This window comes from Amblyraja radiata, chromosome 32 (genome assembly GCF_010909765.2).
Source record: "Amblyraja radiata isolate CabotCenter1 chromosome 32, sAmbRad1.1.pri, whole genome shotgun sequence".
Taxonomy (NCBI): Eukaryota; Metazoa; Chordata; class Chondrichthyes; order Rajiformes; family Rajidae; genus Amblyraja; species Amblyraja radiata.
Window position 1 is genome coordinate 27,799,450 of NC_045987.1, and position 15,218 is coordinate 27,814,667.

The 15,218-nt window shown below is 42.1% G+C and overlaps 1 protein-coding gene across 8 annotated transcripts in view; it reads left to right on the forward strand.

Moving 5' to 3' along the window:
* Positions 1-15,218, forward strand: part of cntrl (centriolin) — a 176,114-nt gene that overhangs the window by 81,006 nt on the left and 79,890 nt on the right. For 7 of the 8 annotated variants that reach the window (XM_033048986.1, XM_033048983.1, XM_033048989.1 and 4 more), the window contains 8 exons: positions 1,811-1,990; positions 3,942-4,121; positions 4,246-4,362; positions 5,599-5,743; positions 6,863-7,005; positions 12,798-12,993; positions 13,469-13,779; positions 13,959-14,167. In XM_033048986.1, the coding sequence (XP_032904877.1) occupies positions 1,811-1,990; positions 3,942-4,121; positions 4,246-4,362; positions 5,599-5,743; positions 6,863-7,005; positions 12,798-12,993; positions 13,469-13,779; positions 13,959-14,167 (1,481 nt within the window). The remainder of the gene's footprint in view (positions 1-1,810; positions 1,991-3,941; positions 4,122-4,245; positions 4,363-5,598; positions 5,744-6,862; positions 7,006-12,797; positions 12,994-13,468; positions 13,780-13,958; positions 14,168-15,218) is intronic. The other variant, XM_033048985.1, reaches the window with a different exon arrangement.

A 15,218-nucleotide genomic window follows, 5' to 3' on the forward strand; every position in this document is an offset into this window, starting at 1 on the left:
CCACATTTAAAGGACATTTGGAAGGTTGCATGGATAGGAAGAATTTAGAGGGATATAATCAAGGTTTTGGCACACGAGACTAGCTTAGATGAGGCTTCTTAACATGTTGAGCCGCAGAACCAGTTTCTGCGCTGTGTGACTCTAATCGTTGTTATAACTCTTGTCCATTTAATGTTTAATATATGATGGAAATTGAGCAGTTATATGTGGAACTAGAATTTCTATTTGTTAATCTCGAGTAATATCCTGCAAATACTGCATTGTGGTTATTCCAGTTAGCTCCTGAATGACAAAGTTAGCAATAAAACCAAGAGATTAGGAAGCCAAGAAGCACAAATAAATACAGGCATCCATTGACAAATTATCAAATATTTTACCACACTTATCCCAATAGTCCAGGGATTCTGGTTTAGAAATATTTTCTGTAAAATGGGAAGAGTATTCAACTTTATTTCTCATTGAAAATATATATTTTTTAGGTAGACAATAGACAATAGGTGCAGGAGTAGGCCATTTGGCCCTTCGAGCCAGCACCACCATTCAATGTGATCATGGCTGATCATCCCCAATCAGTACCCCGTTCCTGCCTTCTCCCCATATCCCCTGACTCTGTTATTTTTAAAAGCCATAACTAGCTCTCTTGAAAGCAGCCAGAGAACCTGCCTCCACCGCCCTCTGAGGCAGAGAATTCCACAAACTCGCCACTCTCTGTGAGAAAAAGTGTTTCCTCGTCTCCGTTCTAAATGGCTTACTCCTTATTCTTAAACTGTGGCCCCTAGTTCTGGACTCCCCCAACATCGGGAACATGTTTCCTGCCTCTAGCGTGTCCAAGCCCTTAACAATCTTATATGTTTCAATGAGATCACCTCTCATCCTTCTAAACTCCAGAGTGTACAAGCCCAGCTGCTCCATTCTCTCATATGAAAGTCCTGCCATCCCGGGAATTAACCTTGTAAACCTACGCTGCACTCCCTCAATAGCAAGAATGTCCTTCCTCAAATTAGGGGACCAAAACTGCACACAATACTCCAGGTGTAGTCTCACTAGGGCTCTGTACAAGTGCAGAAGGACCTCTTTGCTCCTATGTTATAAAGGCCAACATGCCATTCGCTTTCTTCGCCGCCTGCTGTACCTGCATGCTTACTTTCATAGTGTTTAAGAAGGAACTACAGTTGCTGGAAAATCGAAGGTACACAAAAAAGCTGGAGAAACTCTGAAGAAGGGTTTCAGCCCGAAACGTTGCCTATTTCCTTCGCTCCATAGATGCTGCTGCACCCGCTGAGTTTCTCCAGCTTTTTTGTGTACCTTTGCTTACTTTCATAGACTGATGTACAAGGACCACCAGATCCCGTTGTACTCCCCTTTTCCCAACTTGACGCAATTTAGATAGTAATCTGCCTTCCTGTTTTTGCTAGCAAAGTGGATAACCTCACATTTATCCGCATTAAACTTCATCTGTCATGCATCTGCCCACTCCCCCAACCTGTCCAACTCACCCTGCATTCTCATAGCATCCTCCTCACAGTTCACACTGCCACCCAACTTTGTGTCATCTGCAAATTTGCTAATGTTACTTTGGTGCTTACAGAAAAGTATAACATGTATTTAATTACATTTTTCCACATTTTATGTGACAAAAAAAAAGTTTTGTAATGATAAAAAAAAAACAAGAAAATAATGAATATTTTACTTTTCTGTAAGCACCAAACTCATTCCAAATCCTTAACATGTATGCTGTGCTAATTTGATTCAACTGATCCAATGGTTTATAATGGTTCTTTCCATATAATAGTTGTGGTTTCTGTGACAGATAAAGTCTGAGAAGCGGATTGGTCAAGCTCAAGCACAGCAGCTGAAGAATAAAATTGCAAGTCTCCAGGAGCAATTGAGAAATATGCAAGAGTTACAGGCTCTTGCCGACAAGCAGCTCCAGGAGGCGGACGAAGACCGGGATCAACTTTTACAAGAACTTGAAGATAAAGAGAACAAAGTAACTTGATAATTTAAAAAATACTTGCAATTGGATGACCTGTTTTAACCCAAAAATCACGTAACACTTTGCCGCTGACACTTCATATGAACATATCTCCTGTGATTTATCACTCTGTTGGGTAATTGTAATAATAGAAATCTCTTCACAGAATTTGTGGGGCTTGATTTGGGCCAGCCCCACATTAGCAGTTGACACAGTATCAGTTTTCATGATTTTAAAACGGATATCTGCCCTGAGGTGCTTTACAGGGTATAAATCTAAAAATGGAATGAGAGCCATAAAAGAAGAAATTTGTGGGAGTGATTAAATGTAGAGCTCCTTTGATGGAAAGGCTTTGGAGAAGCTTAGCACAAAAAGCTGGAGTAACTCAGCGGACAGGCAGCATCTCTGGAGAGAAAGAATGGGTGACGTTTCGATTGGTCCGCCATTTTATGTGAGAGAGAGGGCGACAGAGATAGTGCCTCTGACCAGCAAACTGCTGGCTCAGTCCAGTTGGAACATTCGCCAAGTTGCTGCAAAACAAGCTCATCACATAGCTGGTCCTGACTTCCATGACAGATATGGAAATGTTATCCTGGCAGGAGGATTAGTTTTCTGTGTTTCAATTTGGAGTTATGTTCGTACGCAGATTGGGATCACTTGGAGTTCCTTCTTACACACTTTGGAGAAGCTTGCTTGGTTAATGATAAGGTTGCAGAGTTGTGAGATGAAAGGAGACACAAGGTACTGCAGATGTTGGTTTATACAAAAAAATGACAAAGTGCTAGATTAACTCAGCAGGTCAGACAACATCTCTGGAGAATATGGATAGATGATGTTTCTGGTTGGGACCCTTCTTCATTCTGATTGTGGAGAGGAGGAGGACATACATGCGAGAGGAATTTTGATAGACATTTGGTTGGACAAAACACAGAGATAAAAAAACAGAAGGCTAGGACTTTATCCCTTGGAGCTCAGGAGGTTGAGGGTGTTCTTATGGTTGTGTATAAAATCATGAGGGGTCATCGGTAGGATCTTTTACCCCAGATAGGGAATCAAGAACCTACGGTGGACGTATGTTTAAAGTGAGAGGGGAAAGATTTAATAGGAACCTGAGGGCAACTTTACACTCAGAGGGTGATGGGTATATGGAATGAGATGGTTAACATGATTAGTGGTTGACTTGACAGCATTGGGTCTGTACTCGCTGGAGTTTAGAAGAATGAGCGGGGATATCAAATAGTGAAAGACCTGAATAATGTGGATGTGGAGAGGATGTTTCCACTATTGGGAGAGACCAGGACCAGAGGTCACAACCACAAAATAAAAATACGTACCTTTGGAAAGGAGATGAGGAGTGAGTGAATCTGTGGAATTCATTGCCAAAGAAGGATGTGGAGGCCAAGTTATTGTGTATTTTAAAAGCAGAGATTAACAGGTTCTTGTGTGGGAATCAAAGGTTACGGTGAGGTGGTTGGAGAATAGGGTTAGGAGGGAAAGATAGATCAGCCAAGATTGAATGGCAGAGTAGGCTCGATGGGCTGAATGGCTTAATTCTGCTTCTATCACTTATCAAGTTAATCAGGAGGTCTTGTTCTGCACATGATTAGGTATGAGCCTGCTTTGTTCAGGAAGGTCTTGAAATTAGAAATATGAAAGTGTCAAAACAAGAATGAATTTAATGAATAGATAAATGTTGGCATCGGGCTGCAAGAAAATGCTGCATCAGTGACAATTTCTTCCCTCCCCCCCCACTCCACCGATGCTATGTAACCTATTGAGTTCCTCCAGTAATTTGCTCTTTGCTCCAGATTCTAACTTCTGCAATCTATATGTCTCCAGTATTTATTGTAATTCTTTTTTTTTTTTTAATGGTTACATACTTTTTTGAAGCATTGAGTTTATAAATGTATTGATATTGGGGGGGAAAAACGCTCAATATGTTACATTGTTTTACTGTTATTTGCAGGGTAAAATGGAGGATGCAAGAACTCACTTAAAGTTGTGTAATCTTGAGAAGGAGGTGAAAGACTTGAAGGCAACCATGACTGCTTCTGACAAGATGGATTCCAAAGAGCTCTTCACGGCCAAGGACCGCATGAGAGCTCTTCGGGGAACTGTTCAAAAACTCAATCAAGAGAGGACAGAGGTGACATACATTGTAGACAGTTCGGCCCATCCAGGACTTCTATTTTCAAATGTATCCAAATTGTTCGTCAAAGCATATTAACTCTCAATTTTTTTTCTGCTGTAAATCACTCTTCTCGTTTTAGGAAATGGAAATAGCAGAAAAGTTCCACGCTGAATCAATTCGGGCGGCTCGAGGTCTTGCCAAAGCAGAGGCTGAAATTGAGCTGCTGCAAAGCCTACTAAAGGACAAAGAAAACCAGGTGAGGGCTGAAGGTGGAAAGCAAAGGTTACTTGAAGTTAGAGAAGTTAATATTCATGTGTAGGAAGGAACTGCAGATGCTTGTTTAAACTGAAGATAGACACAAAAAGCTGGCGTAACAGGCAGCATCAATGGAGAGAAGGAATGGGTGACGTTTCGGGTCAAGACCCTTCATCAGACAAAGTCACGGGAAAGGGAAACGAATGATATAGAAGGTTATGTAGAGAGATAAAGAACAATGAATGAAAGATATGCAAAGTAATGATAAAGGACACAGACCATTGTTAGTTGTTTGTTGGGTGAAAATGAGAACCCGGTGTGACTTGGGTGGGGGAGGGATATAGAGAGGGAATACCGTAGTTACTTGAAGTTAAATAAATTAATATTCATACCACTGGGTTGTAAGCTGCCCAGCGAAAAGGCACGGCTCGCAGTTTTCCGTTGGCACCGCGCTCAACCCAATGCGAGGCCGAAGTCCCCACCACCGAGCACCTCCAGTCTGTGTTATCCCCTTGACTTATCAGTAACATTTCAGGGTTAACAATTCGTAGTAATTGCGAAAAGTAATTACAGTAAACCCTTCTATTATGGACCTCTTTGGATTTTGGTTGTAGCAGATGGACCTTGCCACTCCGCTGATCCTTGCCACACCCCTGACCACCAGCAGGCTGGGGCTGTCAACGCATCTGGATTCCAGGCCCAGTTCCAGACCTAGAGTCTGAAGACGGACCTTGACCTGAAATGTCATATTTCCATGTTCTCCAAAGATGCTGCCTGACCTGCTGAGTTACTCCAGCACATTGAGTCCTTTGTTTATTAACCAATATCTGCATTTATTTGTTTCTACTGCAGGTCCACCACCGATTTTGTGGCAACTGGTGGTCCGGCACCTCCTTTAATCCCACCACCCCTCCCCCCACCCCATGGTCCTTTATAACGAGTGTTTACTGTACACAAATTTGCAACAGAATGTTCACTCAAGGTTACTATTGAATGCTCCCATTCGATCCTTGTGGCCAGAATCTATTTACTGTTGCCCTGTAGCCATCTAGTTGCTCTCCATTTCTCATGCTATCCCTTTAACCATTTTCATCCAAGGAGTCACTACACAATAGGTTACAACCTAGCCAATTCCTTTCAAAGTTAACAGTATTTTACAAGTAGGAAAGACGCTTGCAGTACATGGTGTACTAATTCATATGTACCTTTTTGTATCCATGGATGACTAATGGTTTAGATTCTGGATGAAATGCAGACTTTTGAATTTGGAGCAAAAAGTGTGAATACCCAGCAGCTGGAAATTGAAAGACTAAGTCGAGCTCTAAATCGACAACAAGCAGAAGTGAAGCGCCTCCAAGATCATCTGAATCATACAAGAGAGGGTGCAGTGCAAATACATTTTATTTTTACATAGCTTTGTGATTGTGACTGTAGGTTTCTTTATATATGCACATATATAAGGCTTGTAAGTCCAGTTGACAAAATTTCAACTGTTACATTTTCTCTCCATTGTCAACTGAGCCATTTGTCTTTGCATCGAAAGACCAGAGAGTCTGACGCTGGTAATTTTAAAAATTGAGTGGGCATAGATGTAACCATAATTTGATTCCACACGCAATAAAATTATCAACATTTTTACATTTGTCTGAAACTGTTCTGGGAAGTTTTAAAACTTATTAAATATTTGTTATGTCTACCATTGTTTCTGAGTTCACAGAAACTTTCCCAATTTGGTTATGAAGTGGATTATCAATTTGCTCACAGAATCCTATCCTTGTAAAAACTCCATGATTTACCGACGGTTAAGGTGATTGATCCATACTACCAACTTCATGCCCCTCAAAGAAGTTGAAAATGTAACCTTAATATTTATAGGAGTTATTTATTAGTTTAGAGGTACAGCATGGAAGCTGCCCATTGTCCCCCCCCCCCCCCCCCCCCCCCCCTCCCGAGGTCACGCCAGCTATTGATCACCCATTCACACGTTCAATATTATCCCATTTTCGCATCCGCTCCCTACAAATTTAGGGGGAATTTACAGAGGCCAATTAAGCTGCAAACCCACATGTCTTTGGGATGTGGGAGGAAACCAGAGCATCCGGAAGAAACCTCACTGGAAAAACGTGCAAACTCCACACAGAAATCATCCGAGGTCAGGATTGAACCCAGGTTACTGGCTCTGTTAGGCAGCAGCTCTGCTAGCTGCGCCACTTTTGATTCTCAATTTATTTAGTCAGGTCCAATTAAATTTTAAGTTCATACAAAAAGCACAATATCTCTGAAGGCAACTGTAAAGAAACTGTTTAAGTTTAAAGAATGATAAAATAAAATTTCTGTTTGTGTTCCAATTGTATATCTACATGGATATGCTACTTGCCATGTTAAAACCAAGTGTCAGGTCCATAATAAACAATACGCTCTGTCGCCATAAGGATTTCTCACTGATGGCTCCTTCCAGTCCAGCTGACATGATTTTACAAGTGAATATTTTTGTCTTTTAGGTAATTTAACTGAAATGGAAGACTTGATGGATGAAATCTCTGCTCTCAGAAATATCCTAAGCAATCAGAATGATTACATTACCAGTATAACGGATCCATTGAAAAGAAGAGGGTACTGGTACTTTGTGCCGTCTTCAACAAAAGTGAGGCAAATACAAAATTATCAATGTTTTTGGTTGTCATCAATTTTTTCATAATTTTAGTACGTGCCAAACCGGTGAGAAAAAAATAATTTCATATCTAATGAGTTATGTTTTTAACAAGTAAAGCACCAATTTTAACATAGAACAATACTGCACAAATACAGGACCTTTGACCCACAATGTATGTACCAAACATAATGCCAAGACCACCTCTTATCTTTCTGCACATAATCCCCTCCATTCATTGCAGGTCCACATGGCTATCCAAAAGTCTCTTGAATGCCTCTATCATATCTGCTTCAGCAGTGTATACTAGACATTCACCACCCTCTGTGTAAAAAAATAACCTGTCCCACACATCTCCACTAAGCTTTGATCTTCTTACATTAAAGCTATGCCCCTTATGTATTTCATTTTTCCATCCTGGGGAAAAAGGTTCTGACTCTTTATCTGATCTGTGACACTCATCATTTTATTTACTTCGACCAGGTCAACCTACAACTGGCGGCATTACAGAGAAAACAATCCAAGTCTCTGCAACTTCTCCCAGTAGCTAACATCCCCTAATCCTGGCATCATTCCGGTAAACCACCTCTGCACCCTTCCAAAGCCTCCACGTCCTTCCTGCAATGGGACGACGACCAGAACTGTACACAAAACTCCAAATGATGCTTAACTAAAGTCCTATAAAACTCCTTCCTGACTTCCGACCTTTCTGTTTGCCCCATATAACACATTCATTTTGTTTTCTATTTTGAGGGTTTGGACTTTTTAGAATTATATAGTTCATTTCAAGGTGTCGTGGCTTTTTACGTGATTGCAATTAAGTCACTTTGTAAGGTACTCTAGATTTATTTTAGTTTAATTTAGTTTATTAGTATCACATGCATTGAAGTACTGTGAAAACCTTTTTGTGTGCTATCCAGTCAAAGAAAAAACTATTTCTGATTACATCAAGCTGTCCACAGTGCACAAATAAAGGATATTGATTACAACAATAAAGGATAAAGGACAAAAAGGGGTCAGGAAATAGCTAAAGGCAGATAGCATTAAGGACAATCCCAAGAGATTTTATAAATACAGAAGGGAAAAGGGTAACCTGAAAGAGATATTGGGACCCCTCAGGAATCAAAGCAGTCAACTCTATGTGGAGCCACACAGATGGCCAAGGTCCTCAGTGAGTAGTTCTCTTCTGTATTTACCGGGGAGAAAGACAGGAGGGCAGAGGTACTTGGGACAGTCAATGGAAGTGTCTTGAGCGCAGTCAGTGTCACGGTTGAAGAGGTGCTGAAGGTACTATCATGCATGAAGGTAGACAAATCTCCAGGACCTAATCAGATATATCCGAGGACATTGTGGGAAACCAGAGAGGAAATTGCGAGCCGTCCTTAAATACAGGAGAGGTGTCGGAAGACTGGAGGGTGGCAAATGTTGTGCCTCTATTCAAGAGGGGCTGCAGGGAAAATGCTGGGTACTAAAGGCCAGTGAGCTTAACATCTGTAGATGGAAAGTTACTAGAGAGTATTCTGAGGGATAGAATATGCAGGCATTTAGACGGACAAGGGCTAATTAGGGATAGTCAACATGGGTTTGTACATGAGAGGCCGTGTCTCACAAATCTTTTTGAAGACGTGAGCAAAAGGGTCGATGAGGGCAAAGTTGTCGATGTTGTATATATTGCATCAAAGCATTCGACAAGGTAGGCTGCTCTGGAAGGTTAGATCGCATGGGATCCAAAGAGATATAGCTGAATGGATAGAAAATTGGCTTCATGGAAGGAAGCAGAGGGTGATGGTGGAAGGTTGCTTCTTGGACTGGAGGCCTGTGACTAGTGGTGTACCTCTAGGTTCAGCGCTTGGCCCGTTACTGTTTGTAATCTATATCAATGATTTGGATGAGAACATGCATGGCAAGATGAGCAAATTTGCAGAAAATACAAAAGTGGGTGGTTTTGCAGACAGTGAAGATGATTGTGAAAAATTGCAACAGGATCTTGATCGATTGGCGAGGTCTGCTGAAGAATGGTTGATGAAATTTAATACAGAGAAAATTGAGCTATTGCATTTTGGGAAGTCTAACATGGGCAGAGGCAGGGTCTCCACAGGTAGGGCTCCACAGGTAAAACAGAGGGATCTAGGAGTGCAGGTGCATGGTTCCTTGAAGGTGGAATTGTAGGTAGATAGGGTGGTCAAAAAGGCATTTGGAACTTTGGTCTTCATCAGTCAGAGTATTGGGTATAGAAGCTGGGAGGTCGTATTGCAGTTGTATAAGACTTGGATGAGGCCACATTTAGAATATTGTGTTCAGTTCTGGGCACCATGTTCTAGGAAAGATGTGGTCAAGCTGGAAAGGGTACAGTTACGATTTACAAGGATGTTATCCGGGCTAAAAGGTTTGAGCTATAGGGAGAGTTTGAGTAGGCTGGGACTGAATTCGCAGGATGATGAGGGGTGATCCTATTGAGGTGTATAAAATCATGAGTGGCTAGATCAGGTAGATGCGCAGAGTCTCTTGCCCAGAGTAGGTGAATCAAGGAACAGAGGACATAGATTTAAGGTGAAGGGGAAAAGATTTAATAGGAATCTGAAGGATAACTTTTTCACACAAAGGGTGGTGGGTGTATGGAACAAGCTGCCAGAAGAGGTAGTTGAGGCACGGACTATCCCAACATTTAAGAAACAGTTAGACAGGGACATGGATAGGACAGGTTTGGAGGGATATGGACCAAACGCAGGTAGGTGGGATTAGTGTAGCTGTGACATGTTGGCCAGTGTGGGCAAGTTGGGCCGAAGGGCCTGCCTCCACACAGTATCACTCTATGACCAACATTTAGTCCAAGATGAAGTCCAATTAAAGATAGCTCAAAGGTCTCCAATGACATAGATATGAGGTCAGAACAGCACTCCATATGATGAGAGGCCAGTTCACTTGCCTGAGAAGAAACTGTGCCTGAATCTTGAGAGATGCTTTTTCAGACCCCTGTACCTCTTGCCTGATGGGAGAGGGGAGAAGAATACAGGGGAGTGAATACAGTCGTATCATCTCAGGGCTCTCGCTTAACTTTTTTTCCCTGTTGCCAGCCGGGCAACCTTGGCAACTTTTTAGGTTGCCAAATGACAGTTTAGGTGGTCATTTAAGATGGCTTGCATGACGCGTGCGATAATGTGCTCGGACGAAGTGCGTAGTTACCAGTCGGAATTATACTCAATGAAGCATTCACATATTGTTTCTGCTTCAAATAAAGTCACAAACTAAACATATTCACCAATCAAGACATGATATATCCCACAATGACATGCAGCAAAATTACAAGACAGTATCTCAACTCTTTTTACACATTGCAACTAATGCAATTTCTATCAGAATCAAATACACAGGACAAGATGTTAAGAAGTCCTTTGTGCCAATAGGTGGGGAGCATTTCACGACATTCGTTGATTGTTGAGAGTGGTAGACGCTCAACATCGGTGGGGGTTCTTTCCACTTCCAAACAAAAATGTGGTTGGATTATTCAGCGTATGATCAACCTGTGTCAATAAATCCTGGACCATGGTAACATATATGCGTACGTATAGTTGTGAATGTTGCTCATTAAATAGCTACAGTACTGATACTCCATATTAAGAGCATTGATTTGCCGTTGAAATGAATTCTGTAATAACGTGTCAACGAAAGCAGTGACAATCGAACACTGGTTTTAATGTTTCACGTGTTCACAATTTAATTAATCCATCTTTATGGATTAAAACAAATAATGGGAATTAAAACACATTTGATTGCATTCCGTTATCAAACATAGTCAATGTTCGCTCTGAAGACATTTCCAGGACAATAGGGTCAGGGAGGGGGTTGTGTGTGAATCAGTGCGGGGTGGATAGAAGGCAGTCGGTGCAGAATGGATGGATTGAGGCAGGTGAATTAGTACGTGTTGGTTGGAGTAGGTAAAATTGTGAGGGGAGAGCACTGGGAATGTCAGTGGTGTTGATTGGGGGGGTTCAGTACGGGATGGATGGGGGTAGGCAAAAGTGCTGGAGAAACTCAGCGGGTGAGGCAGCATCTATGGAGCGAAGGAAATAGGCAATGTTTCGGGTCGAGACCCTACTTCAGACTGTTCCCCCCCCCCCATTCTTCTTGAATGGGAGGATCAGTACAGGATGGATGGGAGGGGGGGGGGGGGGGGGAGCTCAACGCAGGATGAAGGGGGGGGGGGGTCAGTACAGTGTGAATCGGAGGGTCTGTGCAGGATGAATGGGGTATCACTACAGGATGAATGAGGGGAAGGTGCAGGGTAAATGGAGGGTGGGTCAGTACGGAATGAATGCGTGGATTAGTACAGGATGGATGGGGGATCAGTATAGGATGGATGGAGGAGAAGTGCAGGATGGATGGGAAAGGGGTAAGTACGGGATGAATTGGGGGACCAGTGTAGGATGGATGGGGGGGGGGGGGAGGGGCAGGAGAATCAATGCGAGGTGGATAGGGTGATCAGCGCAGGATGAATAGATTTGGGGGGGGGGGGGATGGGGAGGTCCCGCACAACGGCGTCCCGCACAACGGCGGCTGCGGCAACAGCGGCCGCGACAGCTGCTCCATCACATCCTCCTCCCGCCCCCCGCCCGCCCTGATAAGGGCCTCTGCAAATCCGCTAACGGCGCTTTTAAAACAAAACCCTCCCGCACGCCGAGGCCTCCCCCTCCCTCCCTCCTCCCGGCCTCGGCGTGCGGGAGGGGTTTGTTTTAAAAGCGCCGTTAGCGGATTTGCAGGCAGCGGCCGCTATAGGGGGGTGGGAGGAGGAGGAGATGGAGCCGCTGTTCGGGGCCCGTCATTCGCTCCGACCCTTCCTCACCCCGCACCTAGTATCTTTCCCACGCAATACAGCCGTCACCGCCGACACAACATGTCGCGTACCTTTTCTCCAGAGATGCTGCCTGACCCGCTGAGTTACTCCAGTTTTTTGTGTCTGTCTTCGGTACAAACCAGTATCTGGTTGCCAAGCCGGGCAAAATGACTCGGTGTTTAGGTTGCCCGGCGGTGCTTTGAGTGGTCAGTGGCACCCGGGCAACCGTTAATTACGAGCCCTGCATCTCATCAATAGCTACACATAAACCCCTTGATCTTCAAGTACAACTGTCCAACTAACCAAAGCTGGAGGTATAATACCTCATATTCCACCTGCGTAGTTTTAAACCCAACAGTATGAACAGTGAATCCTCCAACTTTAGGTAACTACATCACCCTCTCCCTTCTTCCCATAGATAACCCCATCATGGCCCACCTGGACTTGCACTTATTTCTATCCTCTCCTTCCACCTACATTCCTTCATTTAGCTTCACAATTCGCAACTCTGCAATTCTTTTCTCACACCTTCTGTCTTTTCATCTTTTTTGTCTTTGTCCGACCACCTGCCTATCAACCCCACCACCTGTATCAATCGTTTACCTGCCATGCTTTGTTTTGCCCCTCCTCTCTTCCAGTTTTCTAACTCCTCTCCCCTCTCCCCATCAGTCTGCAGAAGGGTCCTGAAATGAAACATTATCCATGTTCTCTAAATATGCTACCAGACCCACTGAGTTGCTCCAGCACTTCCTATCTTCTAACCAAAGTTTAACTTGGTATTGTAATCTGCAACGTTAAGGCCAGGAAAATGCTTCCTGGCAATTAATCCTGAATTGACAATGGGAAACTCATCAATTAACTAATCGGCACTGAATTTTATTTTGTGTTGAGATGCGATTAGACTCTGTGTGTAAACAGGGTTACTGAATTGCATTTTCTTATTCTTTTATTTTAGCCATCAAGCCTGAAGTCTCAAAACAGTCACACAAAAGATTCTGGATTCAGTTCTCTGCATCAAGTTCCACCATCTCCAAGTCCTGGATCAATTCCTAGAAGAGGAGGCAAGGAAGAGTATACGTCATCAGTTCCAGGAGGCTACTGGGTTTATTCACCAATAAGACGTACCTCACAATGGACTCGTATCCATAGAGGTATGAAACATAGCAGAAGAAAGGAAGTCACTACTTATTTAAAATATCGTACTGTGGAGAATCTTTTCTTTGATTGTTATTAAAGAAAGCAATGAAACTCAGAAAAAATCATTAGAAAAGTAGCATAATTTGACGTTAAATATTTTGGATAATGCTGTATGTCTAAAGACACTATTTATAATCCAGAATTTTCCAGTTGAAAGCGTGCTTAAGAAACTAAATCAACATTATTTGGGTCACATTCAACAAAGATGACAAATAAAGGAACCGCAGATGCTGGTTTACAAAAAAATACACATAATGCTGGTAAAACTCAGTGGGTCAGGCAGCATCTCTGGAGAAAAAAGTTTTAAAATTACAATTGTATTTAACGGAATATAAATAGATTTTTTATCATAATTGGCATGTGCAAATGTGATAAAGAAAATAATGGATTAACTATTTCAAATGTTATAAGACTTTTAAAATATATTAGCAGGTGATGAAGAAGATAGTGGGACCGAAAGTGATGAAAATGGAACTCCTAAACAAGCATTTATTGCCCCACCTGGATCAGTTATTTACACAATGTACCCTGATGCTACTCCTTTGCCGCAAGGGACTGTAGTATATGGACCTCCACCTGCACAACCAGCCAATGTTACACCTGTCTGCCCAGGCACAATTATTTATGGACCACCACCACCTGGTACACAAGTTGTTTATGGACCTCCTCCTGTCAACTTTACCATCCCTCTTATTCCTGACGGTGTTCTTCACTGCAATGTGCTGGAGCACCATGATCTGGTGAGATGTCTGTGTTATGTTGTCAGTTGCTTATACAGTCTTGTTTAAACTAAACTCTGGTAAATATAGTGATATATAGAAAGATTAATTTTGTTGCAATATAATTAGCAGTCCTTCAGCTAGATTTAAAAGTGTATTTCCATGACATAACTCAATTTTTACATTCCTCTGTCCTTTAGGAGAATGAAGTCAGTAAACTAGAAGATATAGTAGCACATTTAAGATCTCGTAAATCCAAGGATCCAAAAACAACTGCTTCCGTAGAGCGTCATCATGAGCAGATTGAACAACTTCGTCGTGACATCCAAGACCTATTGCATGACAGGGAAGAGTTGGAGCAAGAAGTTGAGGAACTGCACAAGGTGGTCCATAAACGCAGCAATCAAAAGTAAGAAACAGATCACTGAAGAAAGGGTTCAGTACTTTGCTAATGGTATGCCAGAACCTAAGAGTTGTTGCATTTTAGGCAAGCTTTTGACAAAGATCTAGATTTTTTTAAAGATTCATAGGAATTGCCTTTTTGGGACCAATACAAATCACAACACATAGTTGAAAGGGTGCTTAAGAAACTAAATCAACATTATTCGGGTCACATTCATCAAAGATGACGAATAAAGGAACCGCAGATGCTGGTTTATAAAAAAATATACATAATGCTGGTAAAACTCAGTGGGTCAGACAGCATCTCTGGAGAAAATCTTTAGGTGACATTTTGGGTCGGAACTCTTCTTCACGCTGACTATGGTGGTGGGAGGGAGAAAGCTGGAAGAGAGGTGGGGCAGGACAGAGCCTGGCAAGTGACATGTGGATGCAAGTGAGAGGAATGTTTTGATATAGGAAAAAAGACAAAAAGCTGTGAGATAAGGAGATGAGAAGAGATGTGAAAGCATTTGGCAACTAATTCATCGTTATTTTTTGCTACGATCTTACAAAATTAAACAAATACTGTTCCATTAATTTGTCTTTTAAGTAAATGTTAAAGGGAATCTACCTTGGGTCAAATGTAATAATTTTATATATTTAGAAATTATTCATAATCATAATGACCTGGATCATACAGCTACCCACATTTTTGGTCGTCTGGCTTCAGGGCAACTTATGGAGCTGTTCTCCAGAAGTAATCTTCATTGGGGACCCTTTTGCATTATAGGTTAATTGCGCTTAGAAACACCAGTAAAATGAATTCAATGGATTTATTTTCCTTATGTCTCATCTATCTCCATGGACCTTCCCATAGATCTGTAGTAAGAAAATTGGGAAACTTGCATTGAAATTAATGTCCTATGATTTTTGTTGCTAAATCTGTCATTGAACCACCTGCAACCACTCAATCACTATCAACAGTGTGGGTAATTGCTTCCTAGATTTAATTAAGTTTTAAATTTAAATATATTCAATTTCATTTAATCGCATTCTAGTGTTTCTAACTGCAATTAAAT